General features: G+C 43.6%; 9 protein-coding genes across 9 annotated transcripts; 2 read left to right on the top strand and 7 right to left on the bottom strand.

Moving 5' to 3' along the window:
- LOC105265022 (facilitated trehalose transporter Tret1) lies at positions 1–2,380 on the bottom strand (the record flags this gene model as incomplete). Its single annotated transcript, XM_011302292.1, is given in 4 exon segments — positions 1–1,107; positions 1,175–1,376; positions 1,444–2,011; positions 2,133–2,380. Coding segments are annotated over 4 exon segments (1,440 nt in total). The 5' UTR covers positions 2,194–2,380.
- A 243-nt stretch (positions 2,381–2,623) lies between these two features.
- Positions 2,624–4,744, bottom strand: LOC105265021 (facilitated trehalose transporter Tret1). Its single transcript, XM_011302291.1, has 4 exons — positions 4,468–4,744; positions 3,772–4,339; positions 3,493–3,697; positions 2,624–3,389 (listed from the first exon to the last, which is right to left on the bottom strand). Exons 1-4 carry the CDS (start codon positions 4,526–4,528, stop codon positions 2,787–2,789), a joined length of 1,437 nt encoding a protein of 478 aa, XP_011300593.1. The 5' UTR covers positions 4,529–4,744; the 3' UTR covers positions 2,624–2,786.
- A 472-nt stretch (positions 4,745–5,216) lies between these two features.
- LOC105265020 (facilitated trehalose transporter Tret1) lies at positions 5,217–7,373 on the bottom strand. Its single transcript, XM_011302290.1, has 4 exons — positions 7,298–7,373; positions 6,448–7,015; positions 6,076–6,277; positions 5,217–5,984 (listed from the first exon to the last, which is right to left on the bottom strand). Exons 1-4 carry the CDS (start codon positions 7,356–7,358, stop codon positions 5,382–5,384), a joined length of 1,434 nt encoding a protein of 477 aa, XP_011300592.1. The 5' UTR covers positions 7,359–7,373; the 3' UTR covers positions 5,217–5,381.
- A 997-nt stretch (positions 7,374–8,370) lies between these two features.
- On the top strand, positions 8,371–11,329 carry LOC105265017 (WW domain-binding protein 4). The gene is made up of 7 exons (XM_011302285.1): positions 8,371–8,455; positions 9,169–9,376; positions 9,730–9,831; positions 9,910–9,981; positions 10,072–10,327; positions 10,557–10,866; positions 11,008–11,329. The coding sequence occupies exons 1-7, from the start codon at positions 8,418–8,420 to the stop codon at positions 11,225–11,227; spliced, it is 1,206 nt and encodes a 401-aa protein (XP_011300587.1). The 5' UTR covers positions 8,371–8,417; the 3' UTR covers positions 11,228–11,329.
- Positions 11,241–13,851, bottom strand: LOC105265018 (facilitated trehalose transporter Tret1-2 homolog). The gene is made up of 4 exons (XM_011302288.1): positions 13,514–13,851; positions 12,781–13,348; positions 12,460–12,661; positions 11,241–12,303 (listed from the first exon to the last, which is right to left on the bottom strand). The coding sequence occupies exons 1-4, from the start codon at positions 13,575–13,577 to the stop codon at positions 11,671–11,673; spliced, it is 1,467 nt and encodes a 488-aa protein (XP_011300590.1). The 5' UTR covers positions 13,578–13,851; the 3' UTR covers positions 11,241–11,670.
- LOC105265019 (facilitated trehalose transporter Tret1-like) lies at positions 13,783–16,965 on the bottom strand. Its single transcript, XM_011302289.1, has 5 exons — positions 16,661–16,965; positions 15,801–16,368; positions 15,440–15,641; positions 13,962–15,032; positions 13,783–13,873 (listed from the first exon to the last, which is right to left on the bottom strand). The coding sequence occupies exons 1-4, from the start codon at positions 16,725–16,727 to the stop codon at positions 14,400–14,402; spliced, it is 1,470 nt and encodes a 489-aa protein (XP_011300591.1). The 5' UTR covers positions 16,728–16,965; the 3' UTR covers positions 13,783–13,873; positions 13,962–14,399.
- A 249-nt stretch (positions 16,966–17,214) lies between these two features.
- Positions 17,215–19,132, bottom strand: LOC105265016 (facilitated trehalose transporter Tret1-like). Its single transcript, XM_011302284.1, has 4 exons — positions 19,044–19,132; positions 18,404–18,971; positions 18,033–18,231; positions 17,215–17,954 (listed from the first exon to the last, which is right to left on the bottom strand). Exons 1-4 carry the CDS (start codon positions 19,108–19,110, stop codon positions 17,391–17,393), a joined length of 1,398 nt encoding a protein of 465 aa, XP_011300586.1. The 5' UTR covers positions 19,111–19,132; the 3' UTR covers positions 17,215–17,390.
- Positions 19,133–19,526: 394 nt separating this feature from the next.
- On the bottom strand, positions 19,527–20,805 carry LOC105265014 (coiled-coil domain-containing protein 97). Its single transcript, XM_011302282.1, has 3 exons — positions 19,921–20,805; positions 19,670–19,835; positions 19,527–19,601 (listed from the first exon to the last, which is right to left on the bottom strand). The coding sequence occupies exons 1-3, from the start codon at positions 20,781–20,783 to the stop codon at positions 19,563–19,565; spliced, it is 1,068 nt and encodes a 355-aa protein (XP_011300584.1). The 5' UTR covers positions 20,784–20,805; the 3' UTR covers positions 19,527–19,562.
- Positions 20,806–20,982: 177 nt separating this feature from the next.
- LOC105265015 (multidrug resistance-associated protein 7) lies at positions 20,983–26,249 on the top strand. Its single transcript, XM_011302283.1, has 3 exons — positions 20,983–21,062; positions 21,150–25,769; positions 25,902–26,249. Exons 2-3 carry the CDS (start codon positions 21,163–21,165, stop codon positions 26,020–26,022), a joined length of 4,728 nt encoding a protein of 1,575 aa, XP_011300585.1. The 5' UTR covers positions 20,983–21,062; positions 21,150–21,162; the 3' UTR covers positions 26,023–26,249.
- Positions 26,250–26,252: the final 3 nt, after the last annotated feature.

The following is a 26,252-nucleotide window of genomic DNA, read 5'->3' as shown; positions in this document are numbered from 1 at the left end:
CCAACAAAAAAAAGTTAGATTTTTCAAACTTCGATGCCAACTTCACATAGCTCGAATTTTCCGTTTTTCTCTCTCTGTACATTCGATTGAGTTCAATCGATCGGTACGAAATAGTGAAACAATCGGAAAGTTCAATCAGAGCGACGCACAAAGGAAGTTACTCCTTCAAGCCAAAACCAATAAGAGTGCAGATATAGCTTTTACATTCTGATATCTTTCGTGTATCATGAACACTTCAGATGGAACAACGAAAGCAGCTGCTTCATGCTCACATTGTGCTTGATAAAAATATTTGCGCGCAAAACCTGCGATCGAAAATATTTCAGGACTTCCATATTGAATTTCGAGTGATTCATCTCCTGAAATCTCAATAGAATTATAATAAAATAGTAATACAACAACAATACAATAATATCCCAGTACTCAAATTAAAGATTTCCTTCTCTGAAAAGGATTATTATCAGTTACATTTATGGTTGGATCTTCATAAATTTTTTTCTATTTAATCTCAATCGAATCAATATTCGAATTATCATCTCCCGGTTTTTGCATTGGAGTATTGAGCTCTCTTAGTATCGCCTCGATGGGTTTTCCCTTCGTCTCAGGAACGAGAAAATATGTAATTAAAAAAGTGCAAGTGCAGCAGAATGAGAAGATAGCAAAGCAGCCGTAGCTACCGATCAAACCACTAGCCAGCGGAAAGCTCTTGATGACCGTGAAGAAGATGGTCCAGGTGAGGGTCATGGCGATCGAATTGGTGAGGGCTGCGATTTCAGGGTTGAGGACTTCAGTCGCTACGACGAATGCCACAGGGCCTAGACCAATGGAATAGAGAGTTGTGAAGAAGCAGAGAACGATGACAGGAGTCCATCTGAAGAAGGACAGGTCGTAATTCGAGGTTTGGAGGAGAAAGAAAAGTGCCAAGAGGCCGTGACAAATGGCCATTCCACCACAGGAGATCAAGAGGAGCAATCGTCTGCCTACACGCTCAATTGTCACTGTTGACAGAAATGCTGCAACCAGCTGCATCACTCCGAGAACTATAGCTGATGCATTTGGACTCAGTGAAGATCCCGCCAACTGGAAGATCGTCGCACAGTACATGAACTGAAAGTGAATGTGAAGGATTAATGATTCGATGAATCACCGAATCATTATCATAAGATCAACCCACCACGACAGAATTTCCGCATGCCTGTTGTCCAGGCAAAAGAGCAAAAGCGATGAGTGTCCCCTTGATGGTGCCCCGATCGCGCACCAGATCCCTGAGTCCTATAGATCTGGCAGAAGTTGAATCATCTTCAATAATCTTCATCAGCTGAACGATCTCTCGATCCACCGCTGTCTTATCATTACCCCGCAGCCACATCAGAGATCTGCGGAAGGAAATCGAAAGGCAATCGAATTGTCAACTCGAAGAAAGTTCGATCATGATGGATTCACCTCTCAGCTTCCTTGGTGCGGCATTTCCTCAAGAGGTAGATCGGTGTCTCCGGCATAAACATGAATCCACTGATGAAAACAATCGGCAAGATCATACCGCATATCGCGAACATCTGATAAGACATCACTACACCGAGAACGAATGCCAAAAGGATGCCGATGCTCAATGCGAATAACAGGAAACTCCCGAGTTTTCCTCTAACATCGTCAGTGGCTATTTCGGCAACGTAGATGGGAACGAGGAAAATTGTCATGCCACCGCCGAAACCGGTAAAGATTCTCGCGATGAGGAGGCAGCTGAAGTCCTGAGCGAGGATTGTCAGGAGCCAGCTCAAGCCCAGGGGAATTGCTATCAAACATCCAAGGATCTTTCTGCCGAATTTCTCGGACAAGACGCTGCAGACCGGGGAGATTATCAAGGCTGCTATGCAGAATATCGATGTCAACCAGGATATCTGGTCCTTGGTCATTGGGTAAGTACCGACTGGAGGGGTTGGCCCTTCGAGCTGGGGAACCACTGGTGAAGTCCAACCGATTGACACACCCGTTGAAACAGCTGCGATGTTGACTGGAATTTTTCGCAACGGATTTATTCAGCCGGACATTCCAAACTCTTGGAGTCTTTCGGTCTCACATTGTTTTAGGCTGTCTCATCGTTTTATAATTAATATTCTGATTAATCAACTCACTGATTGCCGCTGCAGTGTACTGCCGCCACGTTCCTGAAGCCTTTCTTAAACTCTTAGACATTTCAAGGTAATTTCACTAATTACTTGCCTCTCCCCTTCAATACGTTATTCACAAAGGCGATAAGAAATTATTACTGCGTAACAGCCGCACCGTAGACCCACTGTCTGCGTCGATACGATGCACCTGGAAATTCACCTTCAGGAGTGGGAAACCCATTTATGTGATTAAATTGCTATTACGAAACCTGTCAAGCAGGAGGAAAATTAGTAGTGTCCATCCTCATCTTATGCAGTCGCATTTATGCAAGTCTGCGAGGGGAAATGTAAACAATTAATAAGTGGGGACGGACTGTTGACCATGCGACAATGATTTAATTGAAATGTCTGAATAAATGGTGAGGAAATTTTCCAGATTGCGAGTGTACAACAACCAAGATCATCAATCAAATCAAATGACAGGATGTCGTTTGCAACAACAAATGACCAGAAACTGAGGTTTTCCTATTTTATTTCAAATAAATTTACAGTCCAACAATCCCCCGCATCATGAACCAATGACTCGCTGTTGACTTGATGATGATGAATTTAATGATAATATCACAATTCACTTAAGACTAAGATGAATTACTAAAATAAATAGCTGATATGATTTCGCTAAACTTTGGTTGAAAATTCGTAATCAATCTTTTCGGATTGCTTGAGGGGAGTGTTGAGCTCCTTGAGGATGGAGTCGATGGGTCTTCCTTTGGTCTCGGGGATGACGAAGTACGTGAACAAGAAGGTGCAGGTGCAGCAGATGGCGAGGATGAAGGCACATCCGTGGCTCTCAATGGCGTCACGAGCGAATGGAAATCCCTTGACGACGATGAAGCATATGATCCAGACGAGGGACATTGCCACGGAGTTGACGAGACTCGAGACATCGGAGCTGACGACTTCGTTGGCGACGACGAATGACACAGGGCCAAGCCCAAGGCAATATATTATCGTGTAACAAGACAGAATGACGATTGGTAGCCAGGTGATAAGTGACAGGTCATAATTGAGAAATTGTAGTAAAAAAAATGATCCAAGGAGGGTATGACAGACTGCCATTCCGGCGCACGAGAACAACAAGAGGAATCGTCTTCCAGCTCTCTCGATGGTGACCGTTGACAGAATTGATCCGAATACTTGCATTATGGCAAGGACTATTGCTGCGGAATTCGGTGCCATCGAGGAACCCGCCAGCTGGAAGATTGTCGCGGTGTACGTGAACTGGAAATAAAAATTAAAATGTCAGATCGATAATCGAATAATCTGAGGAAATAAAGCGCTGGATCGAGCTGTCATCGATTTCATTGACACCAGGATTACTTACTATGACAGTAATTCCAGATGTTTGTTGGCCTGGTAGGAGCGCAAGTGCTATGATGAAACCCCAAATAGTCCCACGGTCTCTGAACAGATCCCTGAAACCCACTGCCTTCCTGGAGACGATTTTTTCTGCCTCCAGGATTTTCTCCAGCCGACGCAACTCGTTGTCAACTGTCATCTGGTCATTATTTCTCAGCCACATCAAAGATCTATAGATGTTAATGGTTTTCCATTTAATTTTTAATAACGATAGAGATTATTCAGGTTGATATCTGGGATTTACCTGGTGGCCTCTTCCTTCCTCCCTTTTCGCAGAAGATAGATGGGTGTTTCGGGCATGAAGAAGAACCCAGCGAGATACACCACCGGCACAATCATCCCGCAGATGGCGAACATCTGATAAGACATCGCAGCTCCTAGAATGAATCCCAGGAGGAGTCCAAAATTCGCTGCAACCCCTAGAAAACTTCCGAGTTTCCCTCGGACGTCGTCGCTGGATATTTCCGTGACATAGATCGGCACGAGGAAGACGATCATTCCGTTGCCCATCCCTTCTAATATCCTCGCGATAAGGAGAAATGTGAAGTTGGTGGCGAGGAGCGTCAGGAGCCAGCAGAGTCCCATCGGTATTGCCATCAGGCAGCCCAGGGTTTTTCTACCAAATCTCTCCGATAAAAAATTGCACAGTGGGAGGACAAACAGGGGAGCTATGCACGTCACTGACGTTAACCAGGATATCTGGTCTAGTGTCATCGGCTCGTCACCCACTGGAGTGTTTGGAGCCTGAAGACGAGGAATCATTGGGGATGTCCAGCCCGCCGATATTCCCGTGGCTATCGTCGCGGTATTTACTGCAATCAGAATTTTTGTCAAATTACTCATTAATCAATTAATGGGGTAATGATCAATATTGAATTGTTTAATTTATTTTTGGAGGGAATTCAAACATTTAATTCAAACATTAAATTCCTAAACTCACTGGTCAGCGCTGCGACGTACTGTCGCCATGTACCAGAAATCTCGTCCGGAATTTTAGACATCTTGAGATCTTCCACTTATTGAGTTTTGTTTTGTCCTCTTGAATTTGCACTGGGGATAAGCACTATGGGGACGATTTATATGAACATTTCCCTCTCCTCGCGCGCTATCTTCCGAATCTCTTTTGAAAATATTTACCTCATTAGATTGTAATTTTCACTGCGCAACCCGTCAAACTGCATGAAGTGAGACTTCCTCGTCTCGTGCACTCTTTGCTGTTCAAGTTCATTGCTATATATGTGCAATTCAACTGTGGGTATGTCTAATTTACCCCCACCAGTTCAACAAGAATACAATTACAATTTTTCCGGTTACGGTAGTGGCAGTAATTATCATTTTTTCCGCATTCTTCCAGGTGGAGAGCATTAGCTCGAGTTTGTGTTATTGATTGTTGATTAATTATTGAAACTTTAGGCGGGGTCTGACAACTGGCTGTTTCATGAATATGGAGTGTCACGTGGGAATTTTATTTTCCTCGCGAATTCTCATCTCAATTGCTATCGCTCAATTATTAATATTCTAAGTTCTCTGGTAAATTTATGGAGCTTTAAAAATTCCTGGGGATTTACCAGAGAATGCCAATTGATACCAAAAAAATTCAGGAGTTACTGAATAAAAATTCCACTGCAGGAAAGATTTATTATCGAATCCACCAGTAATAAATTCTAGGAATGAATAAATTTATTGCTATTTCGAGAAAGAGCAGAAATGTTTATCAATGAAATCCTTTGAATTCAATAAATAATTAGTAATAATTAGTAATATTCACGTTACATTTCTGTGAATTTTTAAATAAAACATTCACACGATTAAAATAAAAATTTGGGGAGTAAAAAAAAATCGTTAAAATACTCCTCAAGGTGCAGTACGTTCTTTATTCATATCGCTCTTTGTCGACTGGACTCCCCCATTCAGCTCTTCAATTATAGATTCGATGGTCTTCCCTTTGGTCTCAGGAACGAAAAAATATGTGAACAGAAAAGTGCACGAGCAGAAGACCGCGAGCACAAAAAAGCATCCATAATTTCCAATGACCTCGCTGGTGACAGGAAAACCCTTGACAGTGACAAAGGACATGATCCACATGAGGGCAACAGCCAGAGAGTTGGCGAGACCTGCGATGTCAGGGGTGAGGACCTCCATCGAGACGACAAATGCCACTGGACCGATCCCGATGCAGTAAAAAATAGTGTAAGATGATAAAATAACAACGGGAAGCCAGTTGAAGGAGCTGATGTCGTGGCCCTGAGACTGGAGCAGAAGGAATACACCGAGGAAACCGTGGGAAATAGCCATTCCTCCGGTGGAAATCAGAAGAAGAGGTCTTCTTCCAGCTCTTTCTATCGCCATCGTCGCCAGGAGTGATCCCACCACCTGCATCCCTGCCAAAATTATTGCTGCAGAGTCCGGGTCCAGGGATGATCCCGCCAATCGGAAGATAGTCGCGGTGTACATGAACTGGAACATTAAAAATTAATTGGAAGTTGATGAAATTTCCCCTCTGGAGATGATTAACGCGGGGATTTTTCGTCTGAGGTATTTGACGTACGACAACGGCAATTCCTGAAGTCTGCTGTCCAGGAAGAAGAGCCAATGCTATCAAGAAACCCCTGGTGGTCCCACGATTCCCCCAAAGATCACGGAAGCTCACGGATTTTCCGGACCTCTCGTCTTTTTTCAGGGTTTCCTGAAGCTTCAGGAGCTCGCGATCGACTATCATTTTTTCGTTGTCCCAGAGCCACATGAGGGACCTGAAAAAGATGACTGAATCAGGATAAAAATTCAGGTCCCATTCCATGAAAAAATATCGATTCATATCAAACTCTCAATTTCCCGAGTGCGCGACAATCTGTTATATAATTTTCTCAATAAATTTATCTCCACCTACAAAAATCAGGGATTTCATGGAAAAAAACGTGACCTTGTCGCGGCATCGTGACGATTTTTCCGCAGGAGATAAATCGGTGTCTCAGGCATGAAGGCGAAGGCGCAGACGAATAAAATCGGTAGTGTGAGTCCACAAATGGCGAACATCTGATAGGACATGGCAACACCGAAGACGAACCCCAGGAGGATTCCAATGTTGAGGGCGAACATCAGAAAACTACCGAGAACACCTCGGACCTCGTCACTGGCGATTTCAGAGACGTACATTGGCACAATAAATACTGTCATGCCAACAGCCAAGCCAGCGAGGACTCTGGCGATCACCAAGCAAACCAGGTCCCTCGCTAGGATTGTCAGGAGCCAGGATAATCCTGCTGGCACTGCTATCAGGCTGGCAAATATTTTTCTACCAAATTTATCAGACAGAGGATTGCACAGGGGCAGAGGGAATATCGGGGAGACGCAGAAAATCGCTGTCACCCAGGAAATCTCGTCCTGAGTCAAGGACTCGTTCAGAACTGGGGTTTTCTCGTCTTGCAGATGTGCTATCGTCGGTGAAGTCCAACCGATCGACAAACCTGTTGCCACCGCTGACAGGTTTACTGGAATTTTTTTTGCGAAAAACAATCGGGTGATTATTGAGTGGTTGTACGTGAAAACAAATCGATAAACAAGTCAGCATCGATTTATCTCTTGGACTATTGATCTCAGGAAAAATGGTAGAGGATCTTTATTATTCGAAATTTAATTAGCTGCAAAAAATGACTCTTGATATTTTTTCGTTAAATCGATGGTTCTTGAGATAATTCGGCACAAAATGAAAGATTCTACTCATCGCACTTTATTACTTCGGTATATTGAATAAAAATTTTTTATTTATTTACTAGTTATTGCCGCAGTATATTGTCGCCATTTTCGCGGACCCAGAGCCGGGGGTTCGGACATTCTGAGTCCTTCCACTTCCCGATTAAACTGAAATACTGAATATGAAACCAAAGAAACATCCAAAATTACTCCCTCGACGTACCGTAATACCCCACCACTTCAATTACAGTAATTATTTCACATCCGCATGCGACGAACTCTTCCCTCAGAAAAAATTCTCCAAAATGATGACAACATCCTCTAAAATGAAACCTTCTCCCCACATTTAATGCGTCATTGGAAATTATCAAATGATCACCTGCAGTCCCTACAATCGACAAAAAAATAATTAACCATTAATTTTTCTCTACCCTCTGTACAAATCTAAAATATTTCCCAATTTTTTATTTGCATTCAGATGCATCCAATTTGCTGGAAATAAAAACGATATTATCCGCATTCTTTTCGTCTGCAACAATGAATGTTGAGAATCCGCTGATTCTTTGTGCGATCAATTAATTCCAGAAACCTGTTGCTCGGAATGAATAATTAATGAACATTTGCCATTCGGGAAGAATCGATCTCGTAATTCTGATGTCGTGGTTGCAACTGCGAGAGTTTCAGTCCTTGGGGGCAAGGTCGGGGGTCTTCACATGCCCTTTAACACGTTCACTCACTCTTAGAGTCCAGTACACCTGTAAATACCCCACTAATTACCACCTAATTTCCCTAGCTTCAAGGTCTTGCTAATATTTTTCATGACATGTTTGTTGTTCGTTCGTTATCTGCCTCCTAAAAAATTTTATTCCCTCTCATTTCGTTCACAATTATTTCAATAATTAAAAAATAAATTCTCATTCAACAAAAAAACGCAATTTTATTCAATTTTCAATATAATTGTAATTAACACAGATAGCGTAAAAAATGTAAATATCTGTGGATTCAAATTTAATGTCGGATTAGTAAGAGATAATTGCACGTGATTATTTTCTATTAATACGACGAATTATGGAAATTGTTTAGGAATGGGGGAGTACTAGCTGCGGTTGACAAGTTCGGGCTTCCAAGGCTCATGATTCTGGAAAACAAGTACCCCCCGGCGTGTACTCGTTGCCATACACATAACGACGTGAATAACGTATGTTACGTCAACGTAACATTGCTCCCCAGATTCTCTGGTAATTTTTTCCTCCATGGTGACATTTAATTCAATTTAATTTAAATCCACCGCGATACAATCAATTTTCAAACATTGTGGAAACCGACGCATGAAACTAGTATTGGGTAATATTGATTAGCACTGAGTAATAACAATAACCATCATATTGAATTACCCGGGCGCCGGTGGTAATTGCAACTGTCTCATTACGGCATTAAAATAAAATACGTACGAAGAGTGAAAACGTCTCATGGAAATTATGGAAAATTGAAAAGCAAGAAAAACTCGTAACGGAAAGAACCTATTGATTATTTTAAATCGATTACTAATTGCGAGAGAAAATTTTCGGGGAATTCCCGAGGTGCTCTCATCGATTATTTTTCAACGGCTCATAATTCGCGCAATTGCTTCGGGAAAAATCGTAAAAACGAGGGAAACTGCAGTGAAAGTTGAAAGTTCATGCAAAATACAGAGGGAAAGGTCACTATCAGGAAACGACGTGTATTAAATTGTAATCCAATTTATCACTCGTGTCACGAGTGGAATCAGTCATTCCTCCAAGTGCAATCCGTAAAAATTTGCATCAATAATATTACGATTGAATCGTCTTTACGATTTCATATCCAGGAGAAGTCGTCTGGAGAGCTGTCGTCTGGAATGACCCAGAGAATACTCTCTGCAACCACGTGCCACCTGATAAGAAATTTTACTCAGTTTTTACGTCTTTTTCAGGGCGGATTACTGGAAATCCCAGGGTAGAAAATTCTGCGACTTCTGCAAGTGCTGGATTGCCGACAACAAACCGAGTATTCAGTTTCACGAGGGTGGCAAGAAGCACAAGGAGAACGTCACCAAGAGGCTCAAGGAAATCCATAAGAACAGCGCAAAACAGGCGAAGCAGACCAGGAAATTTGAGAATGATCTCAAAAACATGGAGAACGTAAGATAACGTTTCACGCGCAATTCATAAAACATCGATACATTCTTCAATAAAAAATCATTACACTTCATGAATGATTAACTCGACATTTGCAGAACACTCATACCAAACGACCGAATTAAAAATAAAATTAATAAAAATAAGGTAACGTCATGTAATTTCCCAGTAAAAAAATGCGAGATCGTTCACGTAAATTTAGATCTGTCAAATATTTCCAGTTTTTTTTTCAGTTTTCCACGTGGATTTATTTTATTTGTTTGGTTTGGTGGATTGTTCATTTTTTTTTTCATTAATTCGCAATGGAGGGAAATATCTGAAGCCTTGAATTTTACCGGTAAATTATGATTCTTCAGGCGGCGATGGCAGCTTACCTCAAGGACGTCGAGGGTAACATGGCAGATCTGACAGCACAACAGATTATCCGAGATAAGAGGGATCGGACTGAAGCCCTCGCGGTAACTATCTCCAAACTCATCAATCATATCAGCTGAAAAGTTTCTACGAAAGCTGTATAATCACTTGTCAACTTGCAGGTGGAGGATAACCCGAATCAGATGCCGGCGGCCTCTCCAGACACAAATCCCCGTCACAAGAGGCCACAAGGGGTGAGAAAATATCCCTTTACCTCCCAAAAATTAACTCAATTACTCCGGGTAATGATGTTTGACTTAATCAAGTAATTCAATCGTGAACAGCTTCCAGCGGATATCGATTACTGCGACCCGACGACATTCCATCGGGCCAGGGCTCAGGCGCGCACATCGAATCCTTCTTCGAGTGGTAATTCAAGTGAGAACAAGACCCAGGGGAAGACGAAAACCAGCAGGGAGAAACGCAAAGGCAAGAGGGAGTCTGAGGGGGATAAATCCAACAGGCATCTTGTTCCGAAACTTTGGTACGAGGCGCACAGTCCCGAAGGATTCACCTACTACTGGCACACGGAGACCAATGGTATGTTTTTGAAATTATCTCAGAAGCTATCGATTTTGAGAGTAACCTTCAAAGGACTTCTTTCTAGCTCACCGAATTTCCAACAAAAAAGATCTCTTTATATTTTCTCCTCAAATCAATAGATTTTTGGATTTATCGTTTTTTAGAAATTTGGATTAATCGACTGTTCATTGATTTTACAATTATTTTTTATTGATCATGTCGTTATTTCTGGTTTATTGGTTATTAGAAACCACGTGGGAGCCGCCTGAGGAGGGTTTCATGACGATTGGAGAGCAGGAGGAAGAGGCGAGAGAGCAGGCACTCCAGGAGGAGCTGTTGGGGCAATTGAAGGAAGAGGAGACCAAAGCTAGGGCTGAGGTGATTGAGGAACAGAGGGCGAACGCCGAACGAGAGCGGTTGAAGGAGCTGAGGAAACAACCGAGGAAGAGCGAGGACGAGGGGACAGAAGGTCCCACTGAAGAGATCCCTTACAGGAGAGACTACAGTGTTCCTGATAAAGTCGATCCCTATGGACCCTGGCAGACTGTCGAAGTCCTGTAAATATTTCCCATCACACACAATAATTTATTTTCCAATTATAATTTTCTATTAGATCTCTTTCGATTTCTCAGCACTATTTATTAATTATTATTAACATTATCAACACATTTTTTCTATCAATTTTTTTGGGGGTCCAGTCCGAAGAAAAAAATTGACCTGCAGTTGCCGCAGAAGAGGGAGGTGTTCCAGGTGCCGAAGCCCCAGGAACCTGAGCCCTTCCTACCCCAGAGGACTTTCAAAGAAAAAATTGTGACTCAAGTGAGAACTGGAGACAGCGACGACGAGAGCTCCGGTGTCTCTTTCAAAAAAAGAAAATTTGGCAATCGAAGTGTGCGAAAACGATTGGATGACGACTGAATCTATTATAATATTAAATATAAATTTCAATTTTATTCACATGCCATGTAAAATTGTGGTAATAAAACTGCATTTACTCGGAGTTTTATCCGAACATTTTTATATTTAAGTCCTGAGTTAATTAAATTATTTTCCCATTCCTCTAATCCACTTACAAATATCTAAACCTCTGGGTGATCATCAGTCGATGGAAATACCAATTCGTCAAGAAATGGTCGACAGTGATAAAAAAATGACACCTCCTAAAAAATCATTCATCATCGATAATTTTTACAATAAATAGTTTTTCCATAAAAAATTCAACTTCCTTTTAAACTTGACGACAAGTGTCTGAGTGGAGCTTAAAATTTTTTAATCGAAACTAAAAATGATTTCGCCTATAAATCAATAATTATCAACAAATTGGACGGACGATTGCGTGGAAATCATCGTCAAGAGTAATCTCAAACGTTGGATTTTTTATCGATCTTGATCATCTCCGTGGCGGCCTCGAGTCGTCGACTCTGCTCGAATTTCCCGGTGGAGCCGTTCAATTCATCGATAATCGACTCGATGTTCCTGCCCTTGGTTTCAGGGACGAGGAAGTAAGTGAATACCAAAGTGGCCATGCAGCATGAGGCCAGTAATATGAAGCAGACGTGCAGGCCGAGCATCTCCTCGACAATAGGAAAATACTTGACGAGTAAAAATGCGCAGATCCACATGAAGACCATCGACACAGAGTTGGCGAAGCTAGAGATATCAGGGCTGAAGATTTCTGAGGCGACGACCAGTGGTGCTGGACTCATCCCGATGCAGTAGAGGATGGACCACCCGGACAGGGCCACCACTGGAATCCAACCGAATGACGAGATATTCAGGTCCAACTCGCGGAGTAACAAAAACGTGGAAATCATCGTATAACAAATTGACATCCCTGCGCAGGAGATGAAGATCAGGGATCTTCTGCCTGCTCTCTCCATCGTCATCGTCGACAGGCACGACCCCACGATCTGCCCTATACCGATTATAATTGTCGCTGCATTCGGCTTCAAGGAGCTCTCTGCTTGCTCCAGGATATACGCGGTGTACTGGGACTGAAATCAGGAAGAAAACTGAAACTCGGGGATTTCCTAGGGAGGAATTCGTGATCCTGAAATTCCTCTGATTTTTTTGGAGTAAATTTTATGAGAATTCGATTTAAAAATCATTTACCTCATAAATGAGAACAACTCAACGGAATGTATATTTACCACTACGAAAATACCGGACGTCTGCTGGCCACAGAGGAGTCCCAGAGAAATAATAAAACCTTTCGTCGTTCCTCGATCCCTGAAGAGATCCCGGAAGCCAACAGATTTTTTTGTACTGGAGCACTCTTTCACGAGGGACTGCAAGTGAAGGAGTTCACGCTCCACTGCTGTCTCGTCATTATTCTTCAGCCACATTAATGATCTGGATATTGATTACATTAATTAATTTTTCCAATACACCTCCAATATTTAAAACAAAAACAATTAAAATCCGAAATGGGAATGATTCATTATTATTTTTGTCAGGATTAATCCAATTACCTCTTGGCCTCGGTAATTTTCCCCTTCCTGACGAGATAAGTCGGTGTTTCCGGCATGAAAACGAAAAGCCCCAGGAATACGATCGGCATCATGAGTCCACAGATAGCAAACACCCGGTACGACAGGGTCGCCCCCAGGACATACCCAACAACAATTCCAATCTTAACAGCAAACAGGAGAATACATCCCATTTGTCCTCGGATGCTGTCCGCTGTTATTTCAGCGATGTACAGGGGAATCATGAGCATCAGCATCGCCATGGACATGCCAGCTGCATAACGAGCCAGCAAAAGGTAGGTGTAGCTAGTGGCGCAAACCTTGAGGAGCCAACATGCAATCGCAGGAATAGCCCCCAGACAGAGAGCTATCTTCCTGCCGAATTTCTCGGTGATGATGCTGCAGAAGGGGAGAATGGTCAGAGCACCCAGGGGAAGCACTCCGTTCAACCAGGAAATGTGCTCGGTCGTCAACGGGGTTGACCCCACCGGGGTGTCAACTGTCCGCAGCTGGGGCATCACCGGTGAGGCCCATCCTAACACTATCCCATTTGATAACGCGATGATATTCACTGGAATTCCAGAAAATTAAGAGAATAATAATGACAGAATAATATATAATATCAGTCATAATAAATTCATTATCTATATCAATTAAATAATATTATTATCAGGTGTCTTGATGTATTAATTCAGATTAAATGGATTAATGGAATTAACTGTTTTCTACAACTCACCAATTAAAGTCGTAATGAACTGTCGGAATTTTCCGGATTCACATTGTCCACTGTATTTTTCCATGCCGACCACCAGCTCATGAATCGTCAGGAAGACGAATGAAGGAGTGATACTGGATTTATCGAGTCAAGAACTATCGCAAGTCTGTTAAAGACTGCAAACATTAATTCAACAAATAGTATTTCTCACTCAAGTGCGCATAATCTTGGTGATATTCCCCCACATTATTAATTCACCACTGAAGAAACTCCTAGACATCCAGCACAATATCCATCCCACCAGGTCACGACGATGAGTGACTACTGGAGATTTTGCCGCTCACCATCTGAGAGTAATCTCTCCTTCTCTCGTACAAAACTCTAATTGAAGACGAAAATCCCTCATTAATGGAAAGATATGACCTCACGATATTTCAACGCAGTCATTAACTAATGGAAAAAAAATTACTTCTTCTGATATGAGAGATTACTCTGTGTTTATTCAATACTGAATATTTTACAACGGTGTTAACTGTGATTTTTTAGTGATACCGGTTTTTTCCCAGCTCCAAGTGTCATAGATTAAATCTTATCAAAATTTATATTAAAACTCGAGACGTCCAAAAATACTTGAACAATTGATTAATTTGCAATCTTTTAATTAATTGCTATCTCATTGCTCATCCCAGGCCCCTCGACAATGCTATAAAAATAAAATTAATTGGACGAGTGAAAAAACGATTAGATCAACAACATGAAATTAATTGTTATTGTCACTCAATAAGCGATTCTAATTCGTTAATTATGAATTGATAGGAGAAAGTGTCGAGTTTTTTGTTTGGTTTATCATCTAAAATAATTTATTCAATACTCAAATTACACTAATATCAGGAATATCGGGAGTCATTCAGTCAGTTCTATTTATACTTTTTGTTATCATTTCGACAGCAGCCTCGGGGAAAGGGTCTTTCTTTTTTCTCTTCTTGCCGTCGTTGAGTTCTTTGAGGATGGACTCGACACTCCGGCCCTTTGTTTCAGGTACAAGGAAGTACGTGAAGACGAGGATGTAGAGGCACATGAAGGCGAGCAAAAGGAAGCACCCGTGAAAGCCCAGAGTGCTGATGATCTGGGGGAAGAATTTCGTCCCGAGGAAGGAGCAGGCCCAGCCCATGGCGAAGACAACTGAACTGGCGAAACTCATTATGTCCGCGGCGAAGACCTCGGACATGACGACGAAGGGGACTGGACCCATCCCTAGGGAATACATGATGCCGTAAGTTGATAGTGCCATCACTGGGATCCACGATACCGAGGAGACGTCGTAGTCGTACGATTTGACCAGTGAGAAGATACCAAAAGCTCCGTGACACACGGCCATTGACACGCAGGATATGAAGAGGAGTTTTCGTCTTCCTAATCGATCCATCAGCACTGACGATAACCAGCAGCCCAGAAGCTGGACACCACCCACTACTATTGCTGCATGATTTGCCGACATCGAAATATTTGCTCCGGTGAAGACACTCGCGGTGTACGACAGCTGGAAATTATTTGAGGAGAATCATTTTAAAAATCAACTGATGATTTCATTTTTCATTCCAAATTTGTGATATATCAGAATTGAAGAGAGATAGCAATATTTTGGTAAAGATTTTTTTTTTAGAGAATTCAAAAATCTACCAGAAAAGTATTTATGAAAATATCGGTATCATTTTTTAATTCCGAGATATTCTTCATTTAGTAATTCACTCAATATTCGAGTTGTGAATTAAAATGGTTTTATCAATAAAATCTCGGAGATCATTGAATGAGAATTAATGCGAGCGAAATGAATTGCAGACGTCGGAAAAATTCTTGGCAAATCTCCATTTTTTGTTAATAAATTTTCTCGACTTCCTGGTAACGCAAAAACCGTCGGCAGACTGTGGACATTAGATATTTATTCACCATCGGCGATATTCCGGATAATTCCTGTCCTGTCACGAGTCCCACGCAGATGATGAATGCCCTGGTGGTCCCAGGGTCTCTGAACAGGTCCCTAAAGCCCACGGAGTCGCTGTCGTCCAGGGATTCCTTGTTCAGTGATTGGAGTCCTCTGAGTTCGTCCTCGACGATCGGTTTGTTCTCCTTCCGGTACCACATCAGCGACCTGAGACCAAAAAAAATTATTTTCACCGAAAATTTCCTGAATGACAATCTATTTTCTTTTCAACAAATAGAAAAATAAAATATTCTAACAAAATTCCAGAGGAAAGACCAAAAATTCATTGTAATTTTATTCGACTCGATATTTTTTACTAGTCGTTACCTTTTGGCCTCCGCAATTTTTCCCTTCCTGACGAGATAAATCGGGGTTTCCGGCATGAAGACGAAGCTCCCCAGGAAAATAGCGGGAATCACCAGACCACAAAAAGCGAACATGCGGTACGATAGAACAGCCCCCAGGACATACCCCACGACGATGCCAATTCTGAAGGAGAAGAGCAGAAGACTGCCAAAAAGTCCTCTGACACTTGCCTCCGAGATTTCGGTGACGTAAATGGGAACAACGAAGAAGCCGAGGGCACACGCAGAACCCGCGAGAAATCGCGCGAACAAGAGGTACGTGAAATTTGTGGCGAAAATCGTGAGGACCCAGCAGACAACGAGGGGTGCAGCGACAAAACACGTGGTGATCTTCCTCCCGAAGTGCTCAGCCATTCCACTGCAGAAGGGAAGGACTATCAAAGCACCCAAGGGCATCGCCGAAGTCAGCCATGACACTTGGTCATCAGTCATCGGACTGCTGCCCACTGGGGTATCATCACTCTGAAGATGAGGAATCATCGGGGAATTCCATCCCATACTCACACCACACCCCAGCACCGCCAGGTTCACTATTTTTTTTTTCAACGCACAACATTATATTCCAATTGTTTCCCACGATATCTTCATTAATTCCCCACAACATAATGATCCGTAAAAAAAATTAAAATGATAAATTAATGGAGAAAATCAATAATAGAAGGAAATTGAATTTTTTAATAGAAATATCATACAAGTTCGATGGAATTCCTCAGTGAAATGATAAGATTTCTTTTTTTATTCTCTAGAAATTATCAATTAATCCCCTCTGCCTACGCCATTTTACATAAATAATTTATCAATCTTTCGTTGATGATAACTCACTCAAAATTGTCGCGATGAATTGACGCCATTTGCCAGAATCCCCAGGTATCTCAGGTATCGCCGACATTTCTTCACTTACTGATAATTACTCACCGAATCACAGTCGATGGAATGTCATCTTCCTTTTACATATCGCTATAAAAATTTCTTGAAGTATCAATGATCCCCAATTAAATCAATCAGAGTTATGACTCCTGATAAGAATCCGACCCCCAGAATTGACAAACAAGTCGCTTGTTCCTGGTGAAAAGTGCGGAGGTAATTAGTTTCAATAGGCGATCTGATACCGATTGCTATCATATTCGATCTCGTATCATTCCACTTCCAGTATTAGATTCTTACAATTTTTATTTTTGCTCAACTATCTGCGACGCTGAATACATATTTGGAATGGAAATATTTGCACTTGCTATCGGTATCGAAAAAATTTAATTTAATACCCTATTTAAACGGGGTGAAGTCTAAATCTACAGGGACATGCTCTTCTGGGAGTAAATAGTAGACGACACGTTTCAATGACATCATGAAATTTTCTGTTTTATTAAGACTATTTACATGCCATCGCGTCACCATGAAGACAGATAAGACAGTAATGATTCGAAGGAACTAGTGGAAGATTACGATTTTGGGAAGATTACAGTATCACCGATTTCATCATTTCTTTCGGAATAATTATTCATCAATCGATCATGACGATTCACGGAAAAACTGAAAACGAATTAAAAAAAAATTATCGCCAACGTGCGTCGAGTGCCTCGAGGATGGTTTGTATTTTTTTTCCCCGGGTTTCGGGTACCAGGAAATGGGTGAAGACGAGGGTGCAGCTGCAGAAGCCAGCGAAGATGAAGAAGCCACTGTGAATGCCGAGGGTGTCGATGATCTGAGGGAAGAACTTCATCAGGGGAAACGCCACGAGCCACATGATCGTCTGACAGACGCAGTTGGCGAAGGAGGAGATGTCCGGGTTGAAGATCTCCGTGGCGATGATGTATGGGACCGGACCCACACCCAATCCGTACACAATCACGAATATGGAGACTGATGTTACTGGAATCCAGCTGGAAGAGGAGAGATCGTGGTGAAGGCTCTGGAGGAGGAAGAAAGTCCCTAGGATGCAGTGGCAGATGATCATTCCACCTGAGGATATCAGGATGAGGGTTCGACGTCCTGCCCGGTCCATCGTCAACGTCGACAGCCAAGATCCCAACACTTGGATCACTCCTATCAGAATCGCCGCGGCATTCGGGGACAAGGAACTCCCGGACAACTGGAAAATCGTTGCTGTGTACGTCAGCTGGAAAAAAATTCAGGAGGTTGTTGGATTCTTGTGGATTCCAGGGGAAGGCGAGAATTTTTATTCAGATAATCTTACGACTACGAAGAGTCCACAAGTCGCTGGCGCATTTAGCAGACCCAGAGCTATGATGAAGCCTCGAGCTGTCGCCCGGTCCCGGAACAGATCTCTTAATCCTGGAGATTTGGATTTTGATGAATTCTGCGTTTGTGCCTGCAGCATCTCTAGTTGAGATTCTACTGAGATCTTGTCATTATTCTTCAGCCACATCAGGGATCTATCGAGAATCATGTGAAGAAATGAAGAAATTTTCATCAAACGATTAATTTTTATTTTCCATTTTGAATTTCTTATTAAATTCCTAAATAAAATGGGATGCAATTGAATTTAATTTCTCCTCAATACCAATGACTGAATAAAAACGTCAATGATCCCATCGCTAGAATTACCTAGTGGCTTCCGTAATCCTCCCCTTCCTGACGAGATAAACCGGTGACTCAGGAAGAAATAAAAGGCCGAGGGCAGCCCCAATGGGCATCGTGAGGGCAGACAAGGCGAATAATTTATACGAGAGAACTGCACCGAGGATGTACCCCAGAACGAATCCAATGTTGAAGGCGAACCTGAGGATGCTACCGAGTTGTCCTCGGATGCTGTCCCCTGCGATTTCAGCGACGTAAATCGGCACGACGAGGAGGCACATGGAGCCCCCGACACCCACGAAAATTCGAGCCACCAGAAGAGTCACGTAATTCGTCGCGAAGGCGGTGAGGATCCACGAGATGAGGAAGGGCATCATCATCAGGTAGGCAGTGCGTTTTCGGCCCAATCCTTCCACAATGTAATTGCAAAAGGGCAACATAACAGCGGCTCCGAAGCAAACGACTCCAGCCAACCAGGAAATTTCGTCATTCGACATCGGGGATGAACTCACTGGAGTCTTCCCTGACTGGAGATCGCGAATTACCGGGGATACCCATCCCAAGGTCACCCCAAAGGTGACGGAAGCTAAATTAACTGGGGAATTCAATTGAACTATTAATGATTTTAATGATTAATCGAATTACGATCGATTGGAATAATGGATACTTATTAATGTTGCGATGAATTGACGGCACTTTCCTGGCTCCTGAATTTTCCCTTTCGATGGTGCCATGACTACTCTTCACTCAATTCTGAGCTCAAAATGCTGGGTATTTTTTAATGAGAAAATAAAAACGTGCAGATCTCCGGGGAATTAATGAATCCATATGCAATAAGTAGAGGAATATTATTTCGTTTTTGAATGAGATTAATTCAGGATAGTCTGTGCGCTGGCCAGTAGTAATTTAATTCGGTAATTGAAATTGGAGCCACATTGCGATTACCGATGGACACGTGTTGAAAACGGGAAAAACAACTCAATAATTCCCAAAGTATTAAACATAAAACACATCACATGCGAATTTCCCAGTAGAAGTTAATAATAATCTCATTTATTATATAAATTTTCTATTTTATTTCCAATTAAAATATGGGAAAATGGGAAAAAATAATCTCTTTAAATTCAAAATGATAATCGAAAAGTATTTTATTCAGTTTTATTTTTACAGCACTTTCTCGTATTCATTAACATTTTTCTGTTGCAGTCTCTTCACTCTCCTGCCCCTAGATCAAACAACAACGATTCAGTCCAGACTCAGAAAAACGAATCCATATTATTAATGCCAAGTGACCTTTAGACTCCTCATGTATTTATCCAATTCATCTTCGGACTCTTCATCCTGAGGGTTTTTAGGAGAACTTGTTGTAATTTCTGGTGACTCTGCATCGAAGTACCTTTCCTCCTCGTCCTGTTCCCTGAGATCTACGTTGTCGTACGATTCGTTATCGTCAATGGTGCTTTAAAAAAATTAATTCATCAATTAATTAATCATTTACTCGATGATTATTGGATTATTTATAAAAATTCCCCAGCCCTTCATACCTATAATCGAAATCAGTGTCCCTTCCCTCGAGGAAGCTCTCGTACATTTGACTGACGAACTCCTGCCTGAGAATCATCTGCTCCTGTGTATCGACCTGTTCAGGTACACGACTCTCCAATCGTCTCCTGTCCCTCCCCTCACCCTCGTAACTTCCCTCACCCCCTGGGGCAATTTCCCCCCAATTATTCCCCCGATTCTCCAGGTCCTCCTCATCAGAGTCGTTCTCCTCGATTACCTCCTCCTCAGCCTCTTCCTGGGCCCTCTTCAATTCCCTGAGGCCCTCCCTCTCGATGCTCTCCAACAAAAGATTGACAAATGTAATGTTCTTGGTGTCCAGGTTGTCCCTCACCCTCTTCTGCTCCTCAGTGAGAAATCTCCCAATCAGATGTTCATACAGCAATGGATTCCTCTTCATCATGGCAGTCTCACTGAAATACTCCCCCTTCTTCAGCATCTCCTTCAGAGCTTCGTACCTCCGGTTCTTCCTGTCGATTTTTCTCGTCTCGGTATTCAAATATCTCCTCAATTTACCCACGTGGTAGTTCGTCTCGTAGTCATTGGACTTCTCAGTGAAATAATCCAACAAATGTGGCCTCAAGTTTTTACCAAATCTCGAGAGGAACTGGTGGTGATTCCTGCGGAGGAGCTCCTCAGCTATTTTTCGTTTTTCATTCAATGACAGCTCAGCATCTCCTTGCAGCTGACTCTTGAAAATCGCTGGGGAATTCGCTACAGTATCCAATATCTCGTCCTCAATCGGATTTTTGGTTAGTTCGAGGGAATTATCATCATTTGAGATATTTTCCACTGATTTTCCCCCAGAGGAAGTCGTTATCGTCTCAGGACAGTCATTCGTCCTCATGTCGGTTAATCGGGGGTTCCCTTTGCGGTGAATTCTTTTAATTAATGACAACGCAATTGCAGTCACAGCAGATTCACTCTGACTCACTCAACAATGCACTCATAACCTTCATTTTGAAAGGATAATTGACAACCAAAGATTAGTAGACAGCAGTTACCATTCCCCTGGGTGTAGAATCATAATAATTATAGCACCGAGTGCGAGAACAAAGCAGAAATGTGATTCTGGTGATAATTAAAAATGATAATGATCGAATAAGTCGCTGATATTTGGCAAAAGGTAAAGGATTTCACCTCCACGTCCTCCACAAAGTTAAATGAATTTATTGGAATTTATTGGAATTTATTGATCGGTGGGAATTTCCAGGAAGGGTTTAACCATGAGCTCTGCAGATTTTCTGGGCCAGGATCACTGGACATGGAATTGGACCCAACTCTGTGGTGTCCGAGGTAGCATAAGCCCAGTGAATCCTGACACAAATGATCTTGGCTTATGCTTTCAACAACTGTACCTCCAGATTCCAACCCTCGCCCTTTTGGCGATCGCCTCAGCCTACCACTGTGGCAGAAGAATGAATCTAGCCCCCAATGAGCGTTTTTCCCACTGTGCCTTCACCCTGAGGCTCGTAATAACCGTCTGCCTGTCGATTCTACCAATAATCCGGGCGTACATCATCCTCGCGAATACGACTATACCCTCCGCCAGTAACGTGACAAGCTCAAGTCAAGAGCTCATCCCCACAGACATCCTGAATGAGGAGACATCAGCAAAGCCCATCGACTACCTCGTAGCAGGTACAGAGGGTCTAGCATGGGTGGTGCACGTCTGTTTCGTCCTGAGCCTTCCCCGAGGTACAAAAATGAGTCTACGAGGACCAGTGGTGATCAGAGCCCTGATTTTCATGCTGATGGGCATCGCAGTCCTCCTCCTGAGCACTCACATCAAGCACCCACCCTCGAACGACGTATTACCAGGTCTATCCCTGGGTTTCAGCATAACAGTTGTCATCCTGATGTCCCTCTACGCTCTGACCTTGCTCCCAAGCTCCTCTGGGCAGAGCCCCAGAGGTCGAGGCTCCAGATACACAGAAATCGGTGAGAATACAGCCCTTTTGAACTCCCCAGGGCACTCCTACATCCACTTCGTCGACGACCAGGAGCCCAACTACCTGGGAACAGCTATGGAAGGCAATCCTTTCCTTTCGAGGCTCTTGTTCCACTGGGTGACACCCATGATGGAGAAGGGTGTCAGGGGCACCCTGAGGCATGTCGACGAGCTCTACGATCTCCCAGAGGACGTCAGCACAGCCTCCATCCATCACCAGATCGATAAATTTATCAGGAGCCCTAGATCGAGACTCTACGTCGATCCTGATTCAATCACCGGTGGTGAGAGCCACTCATCACCACCTAGCAACAATATATCCCTCTTCAAACTCCTCCACAAGTGCTTCGGATGGGAATTCTATGCAGTCGGCATCCTGAAATTCATGTCCGACTGCTCTGGATTCGTCACACCCATTATCCTCAACAAACTCGTTGGCTTCATCGAGGACAGGGACAAGCCCGTATCCTACGGCTATCTCTACGCCTCCCTCATGTTCATCGTAACCCTCTTCGGGGCCTTCTCCATCGCTCACTTCAACTTCTGGATGAGTGTCGTGGGACTCAAGATCCGGAGCACCGTTGTCACCCTCGTCTACAGGAAAACCCTTCACTCCTCTAACGTCAGGCTCAATCAGGAATTCACTTTTGGAGAAATCGTGAATTTCATGAGCACAGACACCGACAGAATCGTCAACAGCTGCCCCAGCTTCCACACCCTCTGGAGTATTCCCCTGCAACTCGCCGTAACTCTCTATCTTCTGTACAATCAACTTGGCCTGTCATTTTTATCCGGTCTCGCCTTCGCTGTGATTCTCATTCCCATCAATAAATTTATTGCCAGTAAAATTGGCGTTTTGAGCACGAAGATGATGGAGTTCAAGGATCAGAGGGTTCGCCTCATGGGTGAGATACTCCGAGGGATGACGACGATCAAACTCAACGTCTGGGAGGAGCACTTCCTCACTGAAATCCTCAAGCTCAGGGAAGGAGAGATAAAATTCCTCAGGGGTAGGAAGTACCTCGACGCCCTGTGCGTCTACTTCTGGGCGACAACTCCAGTGTTGATATCAATCCTGACATTTGGAACGTATGTCCTCCTGGGGAATACCCTCGACGCCAAGACCGTTTTCACGAGTATGGCTCTCTTGAATATGTTGATAGGCCCCCTGAATGCCTTCCCCTGGGTGCTCAATGGATTGACAGAGGCCTGGGTATCCGTGAAGAGGATCCAGAGGTTGCTCGATCTCACTGACCTCGATGTGTCGACGTACTACTCAGACCCACCCATCGGGTACGATGTCGTCCTCAACAACGCGACGTTCAGTGCAAATGACAGAGAGGAGGACAAGAGTCCAGAGAATTTGGATGAGATCAGGCAAATACCTTCGACGTCTCAGGAGCCGTCGAGTTCCTCCAGGAGGTCAGGAAATTCAGAACCCTTCGAGAGGGATAAAATATTCAGTCTGACGGGGTTGAACCTCCAGGTGAAGAGGGGCCAGTTGATAGGAGTGATGGGGCGGGTCGGAGGGGGCAAGTCCCTTCTGCTGGAGGGTCTCCTCGCAGAGATCACCAGGTCAAATGGAATCGTGGCCGTCAGCGAGCTGGACAAGGGTTTCGCCTACGTCAGGCAGAGTCCCTGGCTCCAACGGGGCACCATTCGCGAAAATATCCTCTTCGGAAAAGCCTACGATCACAATAAATACAGAAATGTCCTCAAGGCGTGTGCCCTCGACGACGACCTCGTCTCCCTCCCCAAAAAGGATTTAACTGCTGTGGGAGAGGCTGGCAGTACTCTCAGCGGAGGACAGCGGACCAGGATATCTCTGGCTCGCGCTGTCTACGCCGACAAAGGGATTTATCTCCTCGATGATGTGCTAGCTACTCTCGACACCAGAGTTGCTAAACATATTTTCCAGAATGTCGTCCTTGGTATGCTGAAAGAGAAGACAAGGATCATCTGCACACACCAGACTAAGTACCTAGTGCACGCTGACTGCGTTGTGGAGATGGCCAGGGGAAGGATCGTCAAGCAGGGGCTGCCAACCGAGATCCTTCCAGATTTGGAGGACTATCTGCTGTCCTCGAATTCCGTTGACGAGTCGAGTGAGGAGAAAAATAAAAAGACCAGGAGGAAGGCCAAGGGTTTTTTCAACGACGACTCTATCAACGCCAATGACGTGGACAGAGACCCAATGCTGGAGGACGAAGCCGTGGAGAAGGGGACTGTAAGGCTCGGTGTTTATGGGACGTATTTAAATGCTGTTGGAAAATTCCTGGCAATCTGCATACTCCTCTCGATGCTCCTGATGCAGTCATCGAAAAATGTCAGTGACCTGTGGCTCTCCTTCTGGGTAACTCACATCAACGCCACCAATTCCACGATGACACCCAGGGGAAAACTCGAGGCTGCCTTCAGGGGTGACAACATCCCCGATGACTACCTGAAAGTCTACGCTGTCCTGGCACTAGCCAATACCTTCTTCACACTCATCAGAGCCTTCATGTTCGCCTATGGAGGGATTCATGCTGCTGTAATTGTCCACGAACAGCTCCTGGAGATCGTCATGAGGGCCAAGAAGGCCTTCTTCGATTGTCAGTCCACTGGGAGAATTCTCAACAGATTCTCCTCAGATACCTACACCGTTGACGACTCATTACCCTTCGTCTCGAATATTCTTCTTGCTCAGGTATTTGCACTTGCTGGAACTGTCATCATCACGGCTTACGGACTTCCCTGGATATTCCTGGTGCTTGCACCACTGGTCCCCGTTTATCACTGGCTCCAGAATCACTACAGGCTCACCTCCAGAGAGCTCAAGAGACTCTCCAGCACTTCTCTGTCACCTCTTTACACTCATTTCAATGAGACCCTCCAGGGGTTGAGTGTCATTCGAGCCTTCAGGGTTGTCTCAAGATTTGTACATGATAATGAGCTGTTCCTCGAGGCCAGTCAGAAGGCGAATTTCGCATCGTTCGCTGCTGCACAGTGGCTCGCCCTGAGGCTCCAGTTTGTGGGAATTGCATTGCTCGCTGGAGTCTGTATTCTAGCTGTGATTCAGCATCAGTTCGATGTTGCAGACCCTGGACTCGTGGGACTCGCTATCACGTATGCCCTGGGTGTCACTGGGCTTCTTTCTGGTGTTGTCAATGTCTTCACTGAGACTGAGAGGGAGATGATATCAGTGGAGAGGATCAAACAGTATTTCCAGGATGTACCCACTGAGGAAATCACTGGGGACAATCCACCCTATGCCTGGCCAAGTCAGAGTGTCGTTGAATTCAGGGATGTTGTCCTCAAATACAGGGACTACCTCATGCCATCTCTCAACAGGGTCTCATTCAAGACAAGACCAGCTGAGAAAATTGGTGTTGTGGGGAGGACTGGAGCCGGTAAGAGCTCGATTTTTAATTGTCTCTTCAGGCTCGTCGAGATTCACTCTGGGGAAATACTCATTGACAACGTCGATGTCAGGAGTCTTCAGCTCTATGCCCTCAGGGCTAGTCTCTGTATTATTCCTCAGAATCCCTTTTTATTCTCGGGAACTGTAAGGGAGAATGTCGATCCACTCGAGCAGTATCCTGATATGCAGATTTATAAAGCCCTCGAGAGGTGCAAGCTCAGCGCTTTGGTCCAGAGGCTAGGAGGACTTGGTGCTGTTGTCGACGAGAATGGGGGAAATCTCAGCACTGGGCAGAAACAACTTTTTTGTCTTGTCAGGGCTATTTTGCATAATGCCAGGATTCTCTGCATCGATGAGGCAACTGCCAATGTCGATCACGAGACTGATAAGGCTATTCAGACCACTATCAAGTCTTCCTTCAGGAGTGCCACTGTGATCACCATTGCGCATAGGATTAGAACTATTATGCACTGTGATAGGTGAATTTTTATTTTGATTCTTCAATGAATTTTTGTGTAAAAGAAAATCGTCTTGATAATTCAGGAAATGAAAATTCAATGCAATGGCAAAATGGAGAATTTTAATTATTGTAGATTTTTTATTTGTTTCAGGGTATTGGTGATGGGAGATGGTCAGGTGTTGGAGTTCGATGAACCAAATGTACTGATCGATGACGAGAACTCGTATTTTTACGCTCTTGCGAGTCAAGAGTTCGCGGATGACGATAATTAAGTCGTTGTAAATTATACAAAGAGTCAGAAATATTTTTTCATGGCGTGGGGCCTCAGGGTCCCTATTTATCATGAACCTGATCAATTTTTTATTGCTTTTAGATTGTAAAAATACGTTATGGAGAATATCAATAGAAAATCCTAATTAAAAACTCACGACTTCAATCCCGAAAATTAATTTCTAATTACTCAATTACTTCTCGCGGAATTTATTGCAAGTTGTCGAATTAT

The sequence above is a fragment of the Fopius arisanus genome, unplaced genomic scaffold (assembly GCF_000806365.1).
Source record: "Fopius arisanus strain USDA-PBARC FA_bdor unplaced genomic scaffold, ASM80636v1 scaffold00026, whole genome shotgun sequence".
NCBI classification, from domain to species: Eukaryota; Metazoa; Arthropoda; class Insecta; order Hymenoptera; family Braconidae; genus Fopius; species Fopius arisanus.
The sequence above is the reverse complement of the archived record's forward strand: the minus strand, read 5'-3'. Positions and strand labels throughout refer to the sequence as shown.